Source organism: Varanus komodoensis, unplaced genomic scaffold (genome assembly GCF_004798865.1).
Source record: "Varanus komodoensis strain SLA01 unplaced genomic scaffold, ASM479886v1 scaffold97, whole genome shotgun sequence".
NCBI lineage: Eukaryota > Metazoa > Chordata > Lepidosauria > Squamata > Varanidae > Varanus > Varanus komodoensis.
In genome coordinates, this window is record NW_025336668.1 from 1,354,224 (window position 1) to 1,378,035 (window position 23,812).

Genomic DNA, 23,812 nt, shown 5'->3' on the forward strand with positions numbered 1-23,812 from the left:
AAGTCCAGTTCTGGCCTGCCTGCCCTTGCTGCCTCTGTGTTTCCAAACTGAAGGAAAGGTATTAGTTCTAACCTGTAAATCGCTACACAGGTTGGAACTGCAATACCTGGCAGAATGCTTCTCTTGACTTGAATCTACCTGGAAGCTATGATTTTCATCTAAGGCCTTCCTCCAACTGCTGCCTTCAAGGGAGTCCCAAAGGAAGTCAGCAAGAAAGAGGGTCTTCTCAGTGGTGGCCCCCAAATTATTGAAAGATCTTCCCACCATGGTCTGCCTGGTACTAGCACGGCTATTCTTTTGGCACCAAGTTAAGACTCCCAGGCATGGAATGGTATATGATGGGATACGTCAGATGTTTTAACAGGTCTAGTTTTTATTGAAATCTTTTTAGTTTAAGTTGTTTTAAATTTTATACATTAGAATTTCATGCTGTATTTTAGAAATAAGAGTAGCAGTTGCACAGCATTCGATGTTAAAATATAAAACCATTAAATAAGACAGGTTAACAATTAAAATATTGGGAGAATAAAAAGGTTTTCGCCTGATGCCAAAAGGAAAGAAGCGCTGGTGCCAGGTGAACCTCTCTGGGGAGCGTGTTCCACAATTGGGGCGCCACCACAGAGAAGGCCCTCCTCCGAGTAGCCACCCTTCTGATCTCTTTCAAGGACGGCTCCCAGAGAAGGGCCTCTGACTTAGGTCTCTGGCTATTTGTTGATATAGAAATGAAATTGGAATAACAGCAGCAGTAACAACAATAGAACAACCCATTCTGTTTAACCCTCAAATAAGCCATAATGCCTAGGTTTGCATGACATAACAAGCCATGCACCTCCATAGTGGCTTGAATACTCCAAATGGCAGTCCGTGTGCATCTCAGAGGCTACCATGCTGTGTGAAGCAGGTCTCTGAGCAAGCCTCTGGGACTGGGGAAAAGGCACTGATGTGGGCAGTGACCACAACCCGAATATGGAAACAGGTTCATTCAATTCTAGCAACCATGACATTCTAGTCAGCAATTTCTGTATGAAGGCCCAAGTTCAAGGGAGCCACAGGAGTGGCTCATATGAACTTATCCACTGCTGCTATTTGGAATGCAAATCACAGACCTATCCGGAAGTGATACAGGTACACAAACTGTTTGCATAATACATCCGCACACCGCTGGAGAACATTGGGAAGGCCTAATCCAGGGATGGCAGAGCATGTTTTCTGCATAAACCCTTTTTTAAAAAGAGCAGAGTTCCCCCCTCCGTCAATCTAGAAGAACAACGCTGAAGCTTTTGAGTTACATGAAAACAGCCCACGTACAAGATGCAGCCAATCAATTCTGATTATGTCCAGTAGAGGGCAACAGCGACACAACAGAAAGTAACCATCGATTCACATTGGTGGCGCCCATTAGGCAGTGACTCTGACGAAGCAACAAGGCAGACTTGCCAAAGCACCATCCCCTTTGGTCAAACTCTCCTCGCACAAATGGCCCGCTTGCATGAACAATGTGTGGTAGAAATGTGCCATTATGTGCCACTTCAGTTCCTTTTCCATGGAAAGAAAAATCTCAACTTGAAAAGAGGAAGAAAAATTTGCAAAAAATACTGGGAAGGGTATTTTTTTTGTGATCTTGCACCTCCAGTGTGACACTGACCATGCAAGTAAGCCATTCATGACAGCAGAGGTGTTTTTTACTGCCAGTATATGGACAAAATTTATATGTACAGATGGGTCCTATCAAAATTTACCTGTATATATGTTTCAGTCAATTTAATGTGACTTTCTCACCAGCAGGTGTGTTTGAAATTGCAGCCTCCGTGGCTAGTGAATTTACACACCATGAGGCTACTGTGCTAGTTGGAAAGGGGCAGAACTGTGCTGGCTGGCTTAGCTCCACTGGGAAGAGCCAAGATAGGAAGACGCTCGTGTGCACTGGCTCCATCTGCACCATCGGGAACCTTCGCCTTGGAGCCCTAGAGTGGGGGGGATCCAATTTCAGTTTCAGACAGGCGCGAGAGTTACATGGCCATTTCTTACTTACTTTGTCGCTAGGATCATCTTTTTCCTTGCTGTCTGTTCCTTCTGTTCCATGTGCTGTCTGGCAAGATGTTCCCCCACTGCCTTGGCTGGGAATTCAGTTTCACAAGTATAGCCAAAATCCCTGGCCAGATGTAAAGCTTCACCTAAAAGGCGGAAGAGAAAAAGCACAACTGTCACATTACATGCAACCCTCAGCGCTTTACCTGGGATGCTTGGACGATGGTCCTAACTGATTTACTGAGTAGTTTACCCTGCTCTTCAGCTGGAAAGGTGGGAGATGTGGTCCCACACACTCAGAGAGCTCAGGTAGGGAGGGCTGGGTTGGCATGTCAGGCAAGACTGGGGAGACCACTCAGCGGTGAGGGCTGCCGGTGATCTTGGGCCAGCTCCCAGAGCTTTCTGGATGAATGGTGCCATCGTGTTATACAACTCTCAGCCCACAATTAAGGTCCATTTTCTGATGCTAACTAAGAACTTGGCAACTTTACGGATGTAATAGAGGGAGGCAGGATTCCTAGTGGGGGTGGTGGGGAGGCAGGACATATTTGTCTTGCTTTCCGAATTTGCACATATAGTTGCTTTAAACACAGAATTGAGAGGACACTGTTCATTTCAGTTTGATTCAATTCAAATCAAAATTCGATTCAGTTCAGTTCAGTTCAATTCCCCTTTTTAACATTCAAAGTTCACTTATTTTCAAAGGGCCACTGAAACAGCCAGCTTTCAACAGGGGGCTCCTTTCTTAGAAGGTTAAACACAGCTCTGGAGGGGCAGAAACAGCGCAGTCACACCAAAATGGTCAGACTGGAGAGGCAGCTGAAGACCGACAGTGGCAGACCCATCCTTGAACTCTTGGGAAACTTGCAGAACTCATTTAGCCACGAATAAGATCATGAGAGGGCAAAGAGGCAAGCAGACCCGCAACACACAAACAAATCTGTGTGCATATTGTTCTACAATGGCAGTATCACCACAAAGCCTCAAAAAATCTATTGTCTGAACACAGCCTCTAAACTATTGATAACTCTGCCAGACTCTCTGGTGCCTGATTACTCAGGTGAGGTGCGGTGCACAGCGATTTCCCCCTTCTCCTTATCTGTTTCCTTCTCCATGTCTATTGATTGTGTAGGCTTCCAGTGTTTAATTGAACAGAGAAGCTTGCCTTAAATGAGCAGCCGGGGGACTATCAAATACTACACGGACTGGGCTGCAAGAGCAGTCTGCCAAGGAGCAGTGCAAATTCTCCCGGCCGATCTTCCCCATCAGAACTCGTAGAAACCCTGCATGGAATGGGCTCTTCAGGAAATGGCCAGTTATCCTCAGCTGGGTGTTGATGTGCTGGGTATGTCAGGGACGGGGAAGCTGTCACCCTGCAGTGCCTTCGGGCTCTGGCCCCTGTGAATCCCAGGCAGCAGGGCCAATGGGGAGGATGGCATGATCCTAATCGTGGTCCATCACCAGGAGGTGCTGTTCAGACCGGCATCACACCCACCGGCCTGTGCACACGAAGATATGGCACTTTATCGCTCGCTCTCCCGCCGTGGTCTGCCCACCCTGCAGGAGGGCATCAGTGGCTAGGGAGGCAGGAGGCTGGAGAAGACCCTCCTCATTGTGACGGCTGCCTTGTGTAATGTGGGCGGCTGGAGCACTGGCCTTGACTGGGTCAGATCCTCCCATTAACCAGACAGCCTTGGGCAATGCGTTCTCTCTCCTCCCAGCCTAGCTCCTAAGGCTGAAAGGGAGGACAGCAGCCCCCTGGAATAGGCTCTGTAGTTCCCCTCAGTTGTAGGGCGTCCTAGGAAGGGGCTGGAAACCTTCAAGCACAGCCTCCTAGCATGCTCTGGGAATGAGACTTTTACGGCAGGAACGGGCGAGATCGTCCCTGGAGCACTTTTCTTCCTGCATCGTTTTCAGATGCTGGGAATCTGGGGGTTGCCAGTCGAGGGTGCAGTTTTTCCACCCGTTCTAGAACTGCACTGCAGATAATGCGGCCTGGTCCCACACACATTGCACTGAATTCCATAAAGAGGAGCGGAATTGTTTTACATTGGCATTGACCGTTTGCACCTGTGGCTTCACCAATATTTGGTAGTGGTGGCAGTCACGTCCTTTGCTTTGTGACCAAAGGTAAGAAGAGGTCCAAGGAATTGTGGGTTGTGGTGCTGCCCTGATCTCATCCAGTCCAGCAAGGATGGGGGGGCATCCACTCTCCCCAACCTTGCTGAAGGAAAACATAGTCTGGCATTTCATGAGGAGGAAAAAGCAAGCAGGAGAGGCACCAGCATGATGCGGGTTCCCCCTACTGCAGATCTGGATCTTTACTTCCTTGGCTTTATGCCACGATCAGGGCATAACTGCACTGAACAGAAGGCACTGGACCGCCGTGGCATCCTGCACTGGATGTCTTTTCCTCTGTAAAGCGTAGCTACATTTATTTCAGGTTATAACACCTTGCTTTGCTCACGTGTGCACACGTGCAAGTGTCTCCACTCCCATAGCACTTCCTTGGCTCTTACTGGGATGGGTGGGGAACGTGTTCTTCATGCTCACAGTGTTCCTCCCGGGCACTCCCAGGACCCTTCGTGGCAGGCACCCCCAGCTCTCATCTCCTGCATCAGGACTCTCCTGCAGTGGTTCTGTGGGGTTACCGGTTCATGTGGGAAACTTCCCACCCCTGGATCAGATCTCCAAAGCAGTTCAAGTTTCTTAGCTCTTATGAATGTGGGGACACATCTGAACACTATTCATTTCATTTCAGTTTGGGGGTCTTGTGCAAGTGTGCAAACTTGCAAGACTGCCCACCTGTGAAGCACACCCATCTCTCTCTTGTCAATATCCTCAGGAATTTCATTCTCCACTTTCATGCTTCCCTTGCCAGTGAACACTTTTCTCTTAAAAAAAAAAAAGTTGCTGTGTGCTCTCCTGAAGTTTAAACACCTGTCCCTAAAGCACCTTTTCTCCTGCAGCCACGCACTGCTTCCAGCGCTGCCATCTCAACGTGCTTGCCACTTCCTTCCGTGGGTGCCCCTTGCTGGCTGTCAGGTGTACAGAGGGTTATGGAGCAGTGAGCAGGACGCAAATCTCAAGGCACGGCAGGGACTGAGTGGGTAAGGATATGCAAGCTTCACGGCTTGCGCGAGGTGGATCACTGAAAGTATGCAAATTTCACCCAGAAGGAGTAAAGCAGAGGGGCAAACTGTGCATCTTTCAAGGCAGGGCAGTAAAACAGAGGAGGGGATTGTGCAAAATTTCTAGCCATGGATATTCACTCCTGCACACTTGTGTGGGACTTCTGTTTGGACGGGGGAATGTAGACATTCTTGGGAACTCTGTGGTATCCCTTCTTCATCTTTAAAATAAAATAAAAATTAAACATCCATCCTGAGGCAGTGGGTGCTGAGAGAGAATGGCAGCAGCACTAGCAGAACCACAAGGGGCAGCAGGGCTTCGTGCTGTCCTTGCCAGGGGGCTCTCTTGCCATTCCCAACAATCCAGGAAAAAATTGCCCCACCAGCACCAGAAGTCACAACTAGCCACCCCGAGGGCAAGTCGAGGCAAGACAAGGCAAGAACCAAGCCTGCCAAGGGAGAAATGCCCCAGTCTCAAAGGTCCCGCTGAGCCACGCTGCAGCCCTGCCTCTCCAAGGGAAACTGCCATGGCCCAGAGCGATGTGCGCTGCATGCCACGCGGGAGTGGAAGCCCTGCTGCCAGGGCTGTGTAGACACCCCTGCGCAAAGGCTCTTCCCCCTGTCGCTGGCACACAGTGAGTGAAGAGCGCCCCAAAGAGGGGCCGAGGGGCTCTGGCCTGCAAGTTCTCAGGTCACTCCAGCAGCAGCAGAGGGAGCCACAGGGCACAGCTCTCGTGCTGCCTCTGCGGTGTGTGGAAGGCCCCGCGGCTTCAAAAGGCGGCCCGCTTCTGGCGTGCCTGCTGCTGTTGCAGCAGAATGGCGACACAGCCACATCCCACTCCCCGGACGAGCTCAGACCTAGATTTTCACCTGCCTGTTCAGAAAGCAATTGTTGGGTGGAAATCCTACCCGTTTGGAACTGATTTGGTTAAAAATGGGATGCCTAATAAAATGACAGCAGCAGCGCTCACTGGGTAGCTGCTGTGTGCTTGCCCCCACCGAGACTGGAGAGCTGCCGCAGGTAGGCCTGTGTCCCCCCCCCCCCCCCGTCTGATCCTGTACCAGGAAGGCTGGACACAGAGCCAATGAAAAACCCTATGAGCCGTCAGTAAACCCAGAGCCAGAGAGCTGAACAGGTGCTGCTACCCCTTCCGCTCCTGGGGAGTCGGGAGCCCCCTTTTCACCCCTGTCCTGGCATTCATGCCCTCCTTCGGCACCAGCAGCTCCAGGTCTACACTGGTATCTGAGATTAGGCAAAAGTGGGAGGTGAGGGATAAAATGATTCCGGCCTTAGCCAATTCTCTTGCTCTCTCGCTTCATGTCGTGCAGGAAGCAAGATGTTCCCAAGCCTACATCACGCTTGTCAAGTCAGTGTGGAGGCGAGCTGCACCACCCCACAAGTCTACAACAGGGCTTGGGGTTCGGGATGCTTCGCTACCCACCTGAACAAGCCACCCTTGCTGGGTTCAGATAATTAGGCAAGTCAGCTGGCATGTGGTGTTTAACCACCCTGTGACTGTGTGAACCAGGTTAGTCTGTGCTGAACAGGTGAATCTGGCCAGTCCTTCTCTCTCAGTGCAAAGTCTACCCGCCCATTCCCCATTATTGTGGCAAAAGTGCAGGTGGGATCAAGATAATATGTAACTAAAGATCTTGGCAATGTAAAATATCCAGCACAAAATTTCACAAAACATGTTGGGCCTTCTTGGATGGATGTTAAAACATCTTTCTCCCTCTGTCTGGTGCAGCCCTGAGGAAATAGGGAGCATTTGTCTCTGCTTTCCCTGGTGCATCCAAATTCAGGTGAACTTGGGGTTGCTTAAAGTATGTTTTGTTTACGTAAGCCAAGAACAAATGAGGCTTTATTATCTGGTCTGTTTGCACAGAGTGCAATTCTGCTCATGTTTAGACAGAAAAACTCCCAGCATCCTCCAACCCTAACTGCAGTTTAAATTAGCCAGGTCTTCACAGTTTAGTTTTCAAGTGGGAGCAGATCTTTCTGATCTCTCCATGGCTATATAAGAGGAGAGGAGTGAAATGGAAGGGAAATGGTAGTTGTCCGCATAATGCTAAAACAGAAATTGGTAGCTTGTGGTCATCCACACCTTTAGCCTACAGCTTCCATCAGCCCTGGCTAGCAAAGCCAATAGTAAGGGATTATGGGCATTGTAGGCAAAAAGTTATCCGGAGGGTCACAAACTGCCCCCCTGCACTAAAGTATGATTGGTGCTCCGTCTAACACTACCTGTAGACTCTTATTAACAATCCTTCCAACAGATGCGTAGATATACCACTAGTCCAAATTGGAAATCCCAGTGCAGACGGATAGTCAAGCATCCAACTCTGCCATTAACAGGGCGATGACAACAAAGCCTGGAATGCAATATAGCAACACGCGCCATTTTGTAGCCCATAATCCAGAAGCAAAGCAAATAAAGTTGCAGCCCAAGCAATTAATGAGAAGATAGGCTAAGAGATGCAATACAAGAGCAACATTTTGACAAGGAAAAATTCTTATAAAAATAAAGATGAGATGAAAATCCAGGACTTGCTGGTGGGGTGAGCTGAGGAGTGGGGATGATGACAGCAAAGGAATATCCAAATTCGAAATTTAGATATCCAAACTGATAAATTAAAGTCAGCCCATTCCTTATCATAGCCCAAATGCAAATATCCGTTACATTATTAATTTTAATTGGCTTTTTCATATGAATTCTAACTTTTGCAGGGTTTTTCCATGCAGAAAATCCCTAGTTCAAGGAACATCTGGGCTGGGAAAAAGCACTTAATGCTGCATTCTGGGGAAATGCATTTGCTTAGTTATTGGACGGTTGCTGAAAATCACGGATAGTGTGCAATTTCAGGAGACAGGAATGAAGCACACATTCTTTGGGTCTCTGAGGAACTGGGCTGCATGCAAGTGAAAATGCACTGGAAATGAATGGGGAAGTCTAACAAAAAGCTACAACTCATGCTTGGAAGTCCTAAAAGACCACCCTGCTGGACCAGTTTCCTGCCTTGTTCTCTACAGTCAGTGAAAAAGAACTCCAGGGTGGCTTTTTGCTTCCAGTTTGCTTCCAAGCTAGCATGCAAGTTACCTTTCGGGAGAAAAGTCCTGCAGCTTTCTAAACACCACGCGCTATGGGTCCCTTTCAAGGTCTCACTAGTACCATGTGGTGCAGCATTGGGTTGAAGTGTGACAGTTGGAAACTGCATGGTGCAGCCAACATCATCCCCATCATGGGAGGGAGGCCCCTTCCCACGCGGGCCCTACCCACGTGGTCATAGCATCTGGAAGGAATCCACAGCAAAGCAGCCCCAGAGGTTCTATCTTGAAGGCCACCCCAAGTGAACATCAATCATTACTTCAGTTTATTTTCCCCACCCTACAAACTGGGAATTAATGCTGAATGCAAAGAAATGTTTTTAAATGGTGTTTTAAGAAATCACTGGCTTGTAGCTTTGGTATATTATGTTGTAAATTTTCACAGAAATTTTTCAGGGACATAATTTCCTTGGTCTCCGTGGCATATCTTTATTATACATGATGCTCTGGGAAAGGGGGGGGGGTAAATATCAGGACATTTCCTACTTATAGGCATGATATTCCTTTTCCTGCTCCTTTTTCGAGGACTCAGCATTGTAATTTGCAACAAACAGGTCAGCACATGTGGCTTTTCCTTCCTTGTTGCTAAAGGGAAGCTATTATATCCTCTATTTTCCTTTTCCTTCTCTCAACCTTTGCTTTCTGCCCCATCGTGGGGGTACAAAACTGAAGCTTCTCCCTCCCTGCCATATCCCTTAAGAAGGTAAGATTGCACAGGTAAAACTAAGGAGGAGAGGCTAGGAACCCGCAGATGAGCTTCCTCCTCAGATGCTTGCTTGCTTTTGCCTTCCACCTTGCACGGGAGCATCCCTTAGTTTTGGGCAGGCCCAGGGAGCGGCAGGCTACTCCTTGCACCTGCTGGCAGAAGCCTGTCAAGGTCCATGGTCTGGTCCCTCCAGTGGGGCCTTCCAGAGCTCTCTGCTTCAGCCCAGCCTAGGAACTGTCTTTTTCAATTAGGTAAAGCTTCCTGGTCAATTGTCAAGCTACGCCACCGAAAAGCCCTGCTAGTCCAGCAGCGGCTGTAGCTGTAAACAAGCCAGATGCCTGCGTCCCAGGCCAGAATGGAAAATAATGAATGCTGCACCAGGGAGCTTTACCAGCCCATGCTGCGCGTGTGCGTGCGCACGTGCGTGCATACATGCTCTGAGTTAGGTTGCTCTGGCATTTCAAGGTAGTCTAGAAGGCAGCCTCCTGTACTGACCACCTCCCCTCCTGCTTTTGTCAACTCTACCTGGCAACTGCTGACCAAAGCTTTCACACAAGCATCTTTTGGGGGAATGCATATAACAATGTAATGAATAAAGCAATAGGGACCAGCCAGGTTTCAACGTACTTTCCTTCACCAGGCATTGAGGCTGCCCTGATGGCCTGGATGCTTCTGGGCCCAGCATCTCCTGCTAGTTTTCTGCCTTCCCAAATGGGTCCAGTCAATGAGAGAACACTCTGTGGTTGCTGCCGAAGTCCCCAGGGGGCATTTCCTGCTCGAGGAGCAGAGGGCATTGTGCTTTCGCTTAGGAAGAGGCTCCTAGATCAGTCTCTAGCATCTGCCTGGAGATCCACTGAGGGTCTTCATGGACCTTCTACAGAGCTAGACCTACATACCAGTGGTCTGACTCAGAAGAGGGCATCTTCCTATGATCCTTGCTTAAATAAGCTTCCACATTGCCAAAATCTAAGCACAGGTGCCTTGCTGAGATATTTGAAAGCACTGCGTGGCAACATACAGTTTTAGAAACAGAACTTACTACTCACAGTCAATGGGAAGGATAATCTTTTATATTTTCTTTTCACTTGCTTTTACATTTGCACAGTGGAACTATCAACTGCCTCAAAAAGGAAGAGGCATGACAATTAACTTGTAGACTCTCTTATGAAAACTAGAACATGTAGCTTCAATTATTCAAAATTTTATTTATTTATTTATTTAAAGTGTGATGCTAGGCATGCTTATTCAGTCCCAATGAATTCAATGGGACTTATTCCAGGTAAGGCTGTACCATAACCTGCTAATGAACCTCACTGAAGGGCTTTGCTGCATGAAGCCATTGAGTTGTGGCATCTGCTTGCCGCTGCAGAATTTAGATCTGAACACTACACAAGCAGTGTTTTCTTTCCTGCTTTCCCAGTACATAATCTCTAGATGGCACTGTGGGATAACCGAATACAGCAACTAGACAAGAGGAAATGGTACTTTCTTTAGCCAATCAACCCCATTTTCCTTGGTCTTAAACAGAGTCACATAAGGTGCTGTTTTTAAGCCAAAGTTAATCTGGAGGGGCAGAAGTTGTCTAAAGTGAGTAGGGAAATACAAGGGCACATCAAGTGCCCCATGTAGAAAAGCTCAAAGCTGCCCACCTTCTAAGCCTAACTTTGGGGAACTAAGTTGGTGGTTTATTATTACTGCTGCTTTACTAGAGTGAGGGTTGCAAATCAGGGATATATGTCAACCAAGATGTTGCATTCAGACCCCGATCTGATGATCTGGAGAACAGCTTGATCTGCCTCAGACTGCTTTGGGGATTATCAGATTCAAGTTGGGGAGCAAACCTGAATCTTGATTTTTAACTTTCCTGGATTGTCATGGAAAAATCAACAAAGGGCTTAGTGTAACTGGGATAAAGTGAAACAGCTGGGAAAAGTATTAGCCCCTTATAAGAGAATAAAGCCTCAAAAATTTCAGGGGACCTTGTGACAGGCATCTTTAACTTTTGATGTTTGGAAAAATGGAACTCCCAATAATGTGTTCAGTTCTGGGCAGAACTGGATGAAATGTACAGGCATAGTTGCCCCTTCAGAGGGGCAGTGCCAGCAAGATAATAACAATTTCTTGTCCATTTTGGAGATACTATGGACATCTACACACAGAATTAGGTTGCACTCCTGTACTCACTTACCAGCAAGTAAATCCCACTGAACTCAATGGACTTTACTTCTGACTTGTAGAGGATTAAAGTGACCGTTAAACTGGTTTAATACTGATTGCCTTCTCCCAGGCAACCATGGGAAGTGTAATTCTCTGAGGAAGAGGGAGATTATTCTCAGCACCCTTACCAAAGTACAACACCCAGGATTTTTCTGTGGAAGACCATGATAGTTAGACTGACACAAAGGTCCCGACGATGTACCCCAGGCACTGGAGAGCTGTTTTTGACAATGCAGTCAACATCTCTGTGAGTTCTGCTGACAATGGCACCTTTGCTCTAGCATTGTATGCAGAGAAGGAAAACATTGGGATGGCCAAGGGCCCCATGGACTTTGCTAGGGAAGGTGAATGTGCCAATTCACCCCAAGATTCTATCACTGTGTAAAAGCACTTGAAAATATCAATAAGGTTGTTAACAGATCAACCTTTGGAATCCTGCTGGCCGTTTCTCATGTTGCTTTGTGCCAACATTCAGCTTGGCACCCCTTTTTGCCAGGTAAGAACATCTGCATCTTTTACTAATTTTGAGTTTGGAGGTTGGGAGGTGCTGGTTTTGCAAAGCTTATCACTTGTGAGCTTTAAAACCCTAAATCACTTCTAGTCTTCCCAGATGTTCAGGCCAAAACTCCTATTATTCCTCACCATTTGACATGTCGGTAAGCCTGATGGAAGTTGTAAGCCAAACAACTGGAGGGTCACAAGATGCCTATCTCTGCCCTAAATGATCTATGTCCTAAAGGGTTAAAAAGTCTGTTCACCTGTGGTCTGTTCACCTACTGCACAGGTTCATCTTCCTCAGAAGCCCTTTTTGCATGCTGCTGCCATTGGAAGTGTGGTGAGTGGACAAGGATTAGGGTCAGGGTTGTAGAAGCATCAATGCTATGGCACTGCCTCCCAAAAAGAGACCCAGAAAAGGAATTATTTGGAGCTTTCTGTAGTACTTCAGCTGTTAGTTTCTGTATCCTGCCCACCTGGTTTTGCTGCTTGCTTGCTTTTTTCTTGGTCTTGGTTTTAACAGTTTTGACTGCTATTATTATGGGGATTGTTGTACTTATTATGTTGATGTTCATAAGCTGCAGGGAGAATTATCTTAATTAAAATGTGGAGTGCAGGTATTTTAATAATCCTCTCTCTCTCTCTCTCTCTCTCTCTCTCTCTCTCTCTCTCTCTCTCTCTCTCTCTCTCAGTGTGTGTGTGCGCGCGCGCACACCCCTCTTGATCACCCCTCTATGTTGTTCCTCTTTGCCAAATAAGAAAAGATGTAGCATTCTCTCTCTTCTCTCTCTCCAGTATTGGTGATGACAGAAGTCAACAATTTATTCAACTCATCTGAAGCTGATCGCTAGTTTGTCACTTAGGCTGCAATCCTGCAGAGTCTTGTGCACACTTACCTTGGAGGAAAGCTTGTTCAATTCAGTGGGGCTTGCTTCTTAAGTAAAGCAGGGCTGCACTGTTGTCTGCCTGTGATCCTGCTAAGGATCCAAATTGATTGCCACACCACTCAGACAGTTTTCCAATCACCCCCCCACCACTCTCCAATGGCCTCTCTAACTTGAAGGCAAAGTGAATGAAGGGAAACCAGAACCCGCCGTCTCTGAAGGATCTGGATGTGTGGGAATCATGTCACTTGCTGCACTCCCATCTTGTCAATCTGTATGATTTCAGGGTGGCTTTCTGTTGCTTCAGAGTGCACAAAAGACATTTAAACATTCCTGGATCAAAAATCAGAATGACAGCAACTGAGCATTACTACCAGAGTAGTGCAAATCCTACCTTCTACCAAGGATGTGAGGAGGGTGACATTCGCTGCTTTCCTCCGCCCAGCAGGAAGATTGAGGCCCAGCCGGTCCAATTTTTCTCTTAAGCAACGCCCTCCATTCTTGGATTTTGCTCTGTCAGGAAAGAGCAAAGCAAAAGAAAGCCCCATATTTAGCCCTTTCTGACTTTTCTTTAAAAAAAAATGAAAATAAAACCCTCCAATGTCTACTTAAGAGTTGCCTCTCCCCACTTTGCAGCAAATGCCTTCTTGGCAAGAGAGGGCAGAAACTCTCCGGAGCTGGAGCTGAAAAATGAGTACCATGAGCAGAGGGGCCATGAGACCCTGAAGAAGATCCATGGCCAGATCTTCCTGCACCTTTTTGTCTGTCCTCAAAAGAGCCACGGGGGGGGGGGCACTTGAATTGGCACCATGGCACGAGGAGGCAGAGGGTGATAGTGTTCCTCCAACTCTTTACATGAGGCAAATCACTTAGGCACGCTTCTGAAATTGCCTTCACATAGAATCTGAAGCTCCAAATCACGTGCTCTTGCTTCTAAAGTGAAATGGATACATTTGGAACTTTCATCATTTTATTTCTTGATGTCCAACTTTATACAGAATACTGGACATACACCTTTTGCTGGAACACTGAGTGCATTTGGTTTGTTTATACCTTCATTCTGGTACTGAAGGGATGTGTAGGAGGAAAACTGAAAGCCATGGCAAACTGTACATGCTCTGACTCTGTCTTTGTGGGGTGTAGGGTTCAGCACCATGAATAGTTCCTTAAATGCTCAGGCTAACCGGCCCCAGCCCCACCATGAAGTAACATGAACCAGTCACTCCTGGAAGTAGGTTCCGAATGAGGCACCTTTTCCTGCCATTATTCAAGCCGAACAGAGACTGGGGCCATTGCAGCTTAGGTATGAAAATGCCTGCAGAATGTGCCCTTTAAGCTGCAATCCCATACCACTTTCTTGGGAGCAAGGCCCAAAGAACCCAATGAAACTTCTCGCTAAGTAGACACACCTTGGCTTGTGTTGTGACACCTGTCTAGCCAAGTGAGGACAATGGCATTCCATCAAATGATCATCAAGACCATCATCAAGATCATCTGTCTGTAATAAAGGCACTATATACTTTCCAGCACAGTTGCCTGTAGCATTTTGTTACCTTCTCAGAATCCCTCCCAAAAGAGAGGCATTGAGGCATTCTGGTGGGGATAAACGTCTCTTCACCTCTGCGATGGTCACTTTGTATTTGGAAGTGGAGCTGAGTAAAGATAAGCGGCCAGGAACCGAGCAAAAGAGATCTGTGGGATTAACTACACAGGTCCCACCTGAAAATATATACATGACATACATTAGAAGGAAGTTTGCCTGAAGTGTTTGCAGGCTGAAATGTTCTTGCAGCACACTTGGAGGAAAGTTTATGTCTTTGCCAGTTTTGTCTCTTTCAAAAATGCAATTTTGTAGAAGAACTTGCTGTTTTATTTTTTGAATCTACCAAACAGGGAAGTTACAGGAAATCCATACAATGTATTGTGTTGAAAATACCCATTTAATTAGCAATCAAACATGATATGAAAGAGATTTGTTCTCCTTTCCCCTTTATTATAATTAGGTCTTGCAGAACTTGTCCCCTTCCCAGAAAATGTGGCCAGGAAAAGAACACATACTAATTTCAAATGTAAAGAAGATATTCCTTGTCAGAGGCTTTTTCCTTAGGAGTAAGATTATAATAGCTTCTCTTCAAATGGCAAGGAATCCTGGGTGTACAACATTTATCTGAGTTTGGTTTCCCTTGGAGAAAGGATATTGAAATCTTATGGCATTTTGTAATATTTGATTTTGTTTACAGTGTACAATTGATGAACAACAGCTCCGGACAGTGCATAGATTACATGACTAAATCCTTATTGATGTAAAATACACCTGGACACTGAAAATAGATATCAAGGAGAAGGTTCTTTTTGGAATTCAGTTTTTCTGTGCATATCCTGTTATCTCATCCCCATGAGAAGTATTCAAGAATTCAGTCCTTCTCCCATAGCCTGATATGGCAGGGACTTACTACTCAAACTAACTATGCATCCCAAGGGTAGACTGGCTAGATGGGAATTTACTGGTATATTTTTAGTGGTTTATAGTAGATTGGCCAGGGTTTCTGCTATTCTACAAAAGAAAAAACGGTATAGGTTTACTCCCTCCCAGCCTAAATTAGGCTGCTAATATTAGCAAAAGTCATTAACAAAACTGACAGACATGGGCTCATTCTGGGACTGAAAGCAAAGCGGCATTCTGCTCTTTAGTGCTGAATGTTTATCTTCCACCCACACCCCCTTCCCTGCTTTTTTACACCTGATTTCAGTTGATGGACTTTGAGATTCAAGGAAATCCCATCACTGCCCCAAAGTAGGTCACAAAGCTTCAAGTATGTCCACCTCTGATGTCAACAGCTGTAAAAATGGTCTAAACAGATCTAAAAAGTTTCATTTCTGTGTTTCCAGAAGGTATTTCTTACATTTCTGTGATGTTCCCCATATTTGTTAATCACTGCATTTAATGCCTCTTCCTTGCTCACATTTTATTGTCCCAATTTTAAATCCATGATTTCACTATTCTAGCTCATACAAGTAGGAAATTGTAATTTTTGTTTACAAAAGCCAGCTCCCAGGTGGGTGAAGAAACAAAGCACAGGATGGGCTTGCAGAAAGAAAGGCGAGCTTTTGTCTCAGTCATGGAAGAAAACAGGGAGAGGGAATTGGTTGAACTTTTACTCCAGTGGTGTGCCCGAGTGCTCTTCTTCTTTTTTTCTTCCTATGGAAGTGAATGGTTGCCATCCATACCTAAAGGGGACTGTAACAGCAGTGGGCACAGTGATCCAGGGCTTGGCATGCATAACTGGGCTGGTGGAAACAAGCTTCCCTGTGCCTTTCTCTCCAGCCCCCCCCCCCACCGCCCCCCAAAAAAGCCACCCACAGTGTCAAGGATCCTGCTGTGTGGAGTGAGTGGGAGCGAGGGGATATTCTTGGAAATCATCCCACACATAGAACCCACTGATACAATTGATACAAAACCTTCAGAACAGCTAGCTCAACCCATGCTAATAGGGATTATTCAGAGAAACAAAATATCTGTCCCTATACAACAGTGGACCAGTATGGTGAGTGTGTGTGCATGTATATCCCCTCCCAACCTTTCTCTAGGAACCTCCTATGTTCTTTGATGCACTTTAGGGGTGTTTCAAACTTTTCATTCATATCATTTCCCATTCATTTGAATTGCATGCATTCATTCATTTTCTGTTTGCCTGCGCAAGCTCACAGAGATGCCACATGTACCCAGGTTACAAGGTGACCCACTGCTTCCCATCAAGAATCCGGGCAATATATAGCCCTAGCGCAACTCACCCTGTCACAGAGACGGGTGATTCACTGGGGTACATGTAAGAGATAAGAGTAATTATAGAAATTATAAGGTATCAAATGTGATGCTTCTTTGCATCATGAATAGATTTTGGTAACAGTCAAAGATCAGCAAAGTTTTTGAAACTCATTCCTCTTAATAATATATTCAGAAGTTTGGCTATAAAATAAGTCCATTGAACTTATATCTCATTGAAATCAAATGCAACATAAATACAACCGATTTTCTGAATACACCCCCGTCTGATTTTGATTCACTCATAAGCCATAGAATTCTATATTTCAGAAAAAACAAAAACAGCAGTTATTTCATTTCATTAGTGCTTCACATGCACTTTCTGCATGTGTATAATTCTAGCTAAATGCTCCTGCTTATCCAGATTTCAGTTCAGCTTGATAGATTAGATTGATTGTACCAGAAGCCACTCTTATTTTCAGATTGGTAATGCTTTTAAATGTTTGCTTTTAGGCAGGTAGAGAATTGTCTATGGTCACAGAATTTTTATATTGCAATGCAAAATACCATGAAACCTACAATTTATAAACAATGAGGAAGTGTAACAATGAAATATTAATATTTCTCTTCTGCAGTTCAGCCTATGTGTGCAGAAACACTTTGCACTGAAGAAATAATTGCTCCTTTAATCAGAAAAAGATTTTATTCCCACCTGCTTCACCTTTTCCAATGCAGGCTTTATCATTTCAGCAAAGAACATCAATGCCATAACAGTATTTTCAAGTGAAACAGAATGGATTCATTATGTTCTGCTATTTAAAGCAGCATTTAGAGCAACAAAGAGAACACTGGAAAGGGTGGCTAGAACTCAAGAGCTGCTACAGGTACCTCTTGGGGGTTTGGAGATGTTTACCAGGGGTTCATCTTTCTTTCTTAAAAACATCTTTCTTGGAGTGCCAATCCAGTCCCTCATGCCACATGATCCAAATGACCTCTGAGAACTCTCTCCATTTCAACAGCATTTTTCTTTATGGCATGATTAGCTGCTTGGGCAATCTCAGATCTGTGTGGGCATGCAGAACTGAACGTATGATCCTTTGGGTTTTGGCCGAGGAGAACAAACCACACCTAATACTGGGAAATGGGAACAAGCAATTCATCAGTGAAATGGTGAAACCACTGACATAAAGGAATGACACTGAACTCATCTTGGGATCACAGAAAAGTTGGAAGGGATCTTGGAGATGATTTATTCCACCCCCTTCCCCAGTCAGCGCGGGCTGTGTAGGGCAGGAGGCAGCTCAGCATCCCTGGCAGCTGGGTGCCCACCCAGCCTCTGCTCAAATACCTCCAGCAAAGGATGATTGTCCCTGCCCCACAAGGCAGCCCATTCCACTGTTAAGCAGCCCTCACTGTTAGGAAGTTTATGATGTTTCACCTAACCATTTGTGCTTGTAGACTACGATACAAATATTTCACATGCTCAGATAATGCATATCCCAAATCTTAGGTGGGTTCCATTTTACAAGGTTTGGAACAATCCAGTGTATATGTACTCAAAAGTAAGTCCCATGATGGTCAGTGCCAAGGAAAGTACGCACTGGCTTGCACGTGTGTGCACGTGCGTGAGGATGAGTAGGTGCACATGCAGGTACACCTGCATTTTTAATATCCTAGAATGAGTGTTGGTAGGCTATGGGGTGCTGAGGCTGGAGTGGAGGAAGCCTTGAGATGTCTAGGGCTTCATGTCTGTGCACACCTGCTTGGCAGGAGGCCCCACTGAAAGATCTCTTTCTCAGAAAACTTGCGTTAACCACAGTAAAGGTGGGGAAAAAGCATTCTAAATGGCAGGGAAAATCCAACCCATTTTAAAGGGCAGGGTTTGTCAGACCCCTCTAGAAAAGATACAGCTGCTTCCTGGCTTCTACGCTGCCCATCGTCCTGACCCACGAGGCACACTGTCTCCTCCACCAGCCTCCATACCCAGAAGTAGCAATGCATCAGGACATGAGAGCATGAGCCATGCTGGATCATGGCTGTGAAACCATGTGTACAAAGAAGGATCTCTATTGCTCTTCTCTGTCCATCTAACTGAAATAGCCTCCAGTGCTAATCATGCTTTGCCTTCTTTGAAGGATGGCAGAAATTGGAAGCAAGCCAGAACGACCCTCCCTGGTCATCCTGACAGGTGCTGGATGCAGTGAGCACCGCACAAAGGGACTTCCATTGATCCAGAGCCTAGCACCACTTCCATGGTATGATTCTAAGTTGCATTAATTCTGGAGGCAAACGAGTACTCCTCTTTTGTTCCTTCCCTGGGATGGAGTGACTGAGACAGGATCAAAGTTTATATAACCAGGGACAGTGCAGAGGGAGTGAAGAAAGAACTACCTTCTTTTTCCTAAACTGAAAAGGCCAACCACTTTAGCTCTTCTTTGTAAGGAGAATAATTCTGTGATCAGTTTAGTCACTTCTTTCCCCACCTTTCCACGCTCCATGATAGCCTTTTTGGGATAGGGTTACCTTGACTGCACGCAGCATTCTCAGTGTAGCACAACATCATGCTCCTCTACCACAATCATACTTTGATGCATCCTTGGTGCCATGTTATTTTAGTTACCACACTAACAAATCTGTGTACCACTTTATGAAAAACATAGCAAGGACAGTGCTCACTTGGCCCTGAAGCTTCCTGGGAAACTTTGGGCCAGTCACTGACTGGGTTATCCCAACATGTTAAGACACCATGGCTTTGAAGTCATGTTATCCGAACTCATGGCCACCACTGCTACCCATGGACTGGCTTCTTTGTCCTACAAAGCTGGTCCAGCAAGCCATTCCATAGCCATCCCTGGACTAGCCATGTCATCTAAAACTGGATGGTACAAGCAGTTCAGGTGAATCCTCAAAGCTTACAGAGCTGCTTGGCTAGAGTGGCAGGAAGCCTTGCCGCTCTGGCCACGCAGCTCAGACGCCAGTGGCCCAGTTGCCCAGGTAGTACTGGGTTGGCTGTCACTGCCCTATTTGCTGCTGCTGCACACTGCTTCCCCACTCAGGTTTTGAGCTGCAGGCACATGGGATGGCAGCATGTTCTGCTGGGCCTCCCACAGAGCAGGTCCAAAAGAACCACCCTCCTCACTTTCCACTGCAATTGCCCTGTGATGGTGGCTCTCCTCTTCTGCACACCAACATAATCTGCTGCGTTCCCCCCGGAGGAGGCCCAGCAAAATGCACCCCTGTCACTCACTGCAATAAGTGGCTACTGCAAGGAACAACCAGGAAGGACAAGCCATGTTCTCTTGGGTCTCCTCAAGAAAAGGTCTGGAGTGCACTAAAGCGGGGCAACGAGCTGCAGGACAAGCTTCCTGAGCGATCTGAGTCATTTCTTCGAACTGGGCGTGGCAGCAGGTGGCACCCATTACTTTAAGTTGCTCCTGGTAGAACTGAAGTGATGGGCGCCCCCATTCCCCTCTGCCTGCTGCCACTGTCAAGTGGTGAAGGCAGGTGGACCTCTGTGCTCCCACAGGGTCTCCTGGCATAACTGCAAGAGGACCGAGGGGCAAGGGGTCTCAGGGCCTTGGCGTGCCTGATCACCTGTGGACCACATCACAGGCTCTGCACCACTTTCTTTGCAGTGTGGCTTGTCGAGTCACACCTATCCCTCAGGCTAACCTACCTCAGAGGGTTGCTGTGAGGATTAAATGGAGAGAAAGATTGTGTACATTGCCTTGGGCTTCTTGGAGGAAAAGGTGGGATATAAATAATAGCAAATTAACAAGCAGCATGGAAGGCGCAATATAAAATGCAAATAAATCTCCATGTGATCAGCAGCAAAATTACTTAGGTTACCTCTCGGGGAAAGCCTGAGTAAAAATGATATGTTTTAAATAATCACCAGAAGCTCAAACCTATAGGCACTTGTGTAATAGCTACAGCAAGTGAAATTCCCTAGGGCAGGTGCTGAAAAACAAAAAGCAAGCAAAATGATGGCAAGCCTTGAGGTATCATGTGACACCCTAAGGATCCAAATGTCTGGGCAGAGTTGTATGGGGTAAGGTAACCTGGTTCCAAGTTCTTTAGGGCTTAGCATAACCTTAAACCTGACCTAGTACACATACTGGAAGCAACTGCACTCGTCTCAGCAAAGGTGCTACTACTGCCAAGAGGCTGTCCTGCTCAACAGCCTCCCTTCCGCATGCTCCACCAGATTCAGCTTCCAGACCAACCCCAAAGGAAGCTCCACACAGAGCACATAATCCAGTCTTGGTGTACCAGTGGCTGGATCCTTTTAGCCAAGCTATCCTGCTCCAGAAAGGGCTGCAGCTGTCCTGCTGCTATACAACCCCCAGTACAAGGTATTATCCTGGCCCATAAGCCAGAGATGTTTATATTGTTCCAAGGACTGACTACAGTGCACAAGGCTTTTAGCTTTCTTAGAAAGAACAATGTAGTGACCAACATTATTTATATATATATAGCCACCCTTTCTGTTCTACATTCAGAAATCATATAGAACTAAACGGGATTTCCAGACTAGTTAGGAATGGGCTGTTATTTGGAAGTTCCACTGAAAGCAGTGGGATCCATGTCCAAACAGGTGTGTTTGGCAAAGAATGCAAAGCTGCCTTCTACCAAGTCTGATTGTTTGTCTTCTGCTCTAACTGACCATGGCCCAGAGGCAGGTGCTTCTACCAACTGCTCTCTGACCCTTTCCAATAGAAATGCCAGCACTAGTTAGCATCTCCCAACAGTTTCCCCAGATGTGCTGATCTACAGCTCCCATCATCTCCAACTGGACTGGCCACAGAGGCCACCAGTTCTGGGGACAGCTGGAATAGGCAATTCTGAGTTAGATGGACAAACTGTCTGTCCTAGTCTAAGGCAGCTTTCTAAATTTTTATGGATCTGCAATGGTATCTTGTGGTTGGATAGAGCAGGGCTGGATGCTGAAAGGGGAAAAGGAAGGTACAATTTTGCTCAATGTGTATGCATGCTGTTAATTTCAGGATAAACATCTGCCAGTCTCCTCCACAGTTCAAACGCTATGTAAATAAACAGAGACTTCTCAAGTTGTTTAAACATTTATGGTGGGTAGGTCCTGTTTCTTCCATTCCAACTCTTCATTCTCCTGTGTGTTTACTTTGTGCTCCAAACTTCCACAATCCCAATTTAACTATAGAATTTCTAAAACTAGTTTTGGAATTGGAGCAACATAATTTTACACCTGCATACAGTTCCTTCAGCTCATTTGCTTGACTTTTCCTCTGCTGTTTTCCAGGATGGAAAAAGATAGGATACTGCAAAGAATGATCTTGCTATGATTGTTCTATGACTTCACGGAGGTTATTTTTGTGCAAGGCTTCACTGGTGCATGCACACACACACACACATACACAAAGTTCCTTATGTGCATGAATGATAATTAAAAAAAGAATCCTGATACAATATAACCCCATCAAGTTTATCTTTCACTGTATTTTAACAACACACATTTGCACTGGTGAGATAGAGCAAGCAAAAACATGAAGGAATGGAAAGTTGATGCAAAGTATGAGTGCATGGTACCCTACAGATTGAAGATTGGAAGATTCAATTGAACCTTCAATTGTACCCTACAAATTGAAGATTGGTAACCATGGAAGATTCCTAAGACCTGTTTCACCATAGATTTATGGCTGAAAGTTTGGACACCTAGATCTTGGAGAAAATTTGGAGGAGGAGAATTTTGGAATATATTTATTTATTTCCAAATGAATGACTGTCCACATCTCCTCACCATGAGCCTACTTTCCAAAGCACGCTTTCTTGCAGTGTAACATGAATAAAGCAGTTTGTCTGAAGCATCTCCATACATTCCACTCCACCATGCCTCGGGTCCGAATATCAGTGCAGAAATCCCTTCCTTCAAGTTTCAGTATGCATCAACATGGAAGTAAATCTTACTTGTTTCAACGGGACCAAAATGGTTTTCTATCAGTTTTAAAATTTACTGTCTCAGCTCCTGATGGAAATAATCTCAATTGCATTGTTTCTTGGTACTGCCCAACATCTCTGTCTTAAACCCATGAAATCCCATTCATTTCCAAGGCCCTTAATTCTACATAAGGGACATAGTCTAGGGCAAGGTAGCTGCTCTTTAAGCCTTATGCGGGTCAAGGGGGTTGGAAAACCTATCCATATTTAGGGGCAGGGAACAGTCTTACTGACCTAACCAGGATTTATTTAGGAGAAAACGTGGGTGGGATTGTGCTGCAGAATTTTTTTTCTTTGTACTTCAGTTCCATTGATTTCAGCGGGCTTTAGCAAGGGCAGCTTTCTCTAGATATTCCCACGTTCGCGTGTGTGGTGTAACTGACTTGTGGTCATTCTGTTTGGGACTGCAGCCCGAACCCCTTTCGCTTCACTTTCTTATCCGGCCAGATGAACAGAACAATCCACCCGGCCACCTTATTATGCTCAAATAGTGGGACGAGACTGACTTACACCCCGCTGGGAGACATGTTGGTGGAACACACTTGGAGAGTTCGGGTTCATCAGAAAGTTCGGTCAAGAAGGCTGCACTGACTTGGGGTGCGCACCCCTCAACACGGAGGAACTTCTGTCTGCGTAAATAACAATAGCATCGAAATCAGAGGAACAGGACGGGTCCGAGTCCTTTCGCCCTGCTGGGCCAGTAGGTATCGGTCGAATTTACTGCCACACAAAGACTGCACTCGGCAACGCCAGCTCGGAAGGGCGGGGCGGGCGGGGCGGGGCTGAATTGCTCCCTCTCCGGCGCCAGGGCCTGGCCTTGCCAGCCTCGCGTGAGCACCGTGCCGAAGCACAGACAACTGTTGAGACACGACTCGACTCCCACTAATCTTTCCGCCAAGCCAAGCTAAACTAGGCCAGGCCAAGCCAAGCCAAGCCAAGCCAGCGCAAGCGCCCCTTCTCCGCCGCCGCGGTAGCCCCGCAGCAGCGCCTAGCGCGGGATGCAGCCGCTCCCCTTGTGGGCGCGCGTCTTGCGGCGTCCTGCGCGCGCGTTCCCGGGCAGCTTCCCGCCCCAGCCTTGCCCTGCCGCGCCCGGTCAACCCCCTTGCTCTTGTGGCTCCACTCTGAATCAGCTCGGTGGGAGCTATTAATTAAATAAGCGCATTAGGCCTGTTTAATGGGACTCAAATTGCTTCCTGGAAAAAGAGCGCGAGAGAGACAGCAGCGTTAATGACAATACATTAAGGACAAATTATGCGTATTATAGGATTATCAAGATTTGAGCAGATAAGAGCGGAAGAGTGGGGAGGCGAATGGAAGGAAAGGGCTGGCAGAGACAGTCTGCGCGGGGAGAGGGCCCGACAACGGCTGCCGCAAGCGCCAGAGGACGAGGCGCCGGCCCAATCGGTGGTTATGCGCGCCGCCTCCCGCCTGGATTTTCCGTGCCATTCGCACGTTCGTAATTGTGCTCTTTGGATGCTGGAGACGCGCGTTATGACTGACTCAGGAAGA

The 23,812-nt window shown here is 46.5% G+C and overlaps 1 protein-coding gene across 1 annotated transcript in view; it reads right to left on the reverse strand.

Moving 5' to 3' along the window:
• Positions 1 to 23,812, reverse strand: part of TFAP2D (transcription factor AP-2 delta) — a 48,167-nt gene that overhangs the window by 13,308 nt on the left and 11,047 nt on the right. Inside the window, exons 4-6 of the mRNA XM_044419000.1 lie at positions 14,121 to 14,286; positions 12,962 to 13,080; positions 2,033 to 2,174 (exon numbers count right to left, since the gene is read on the reverse strand). Coding sequence (XP_044274935.1) covers positions 2,033 to 2,174; positions 12,962 to 13,080; positions 14,121 to 14,286 — 427 coding nt within the window. The remainder of the gene's footprint in view (positions 1 to 2,032; positions 2,175 to 12,961; positions 13,081 to 14,120; positions 14,287 to 23,812) is intronic.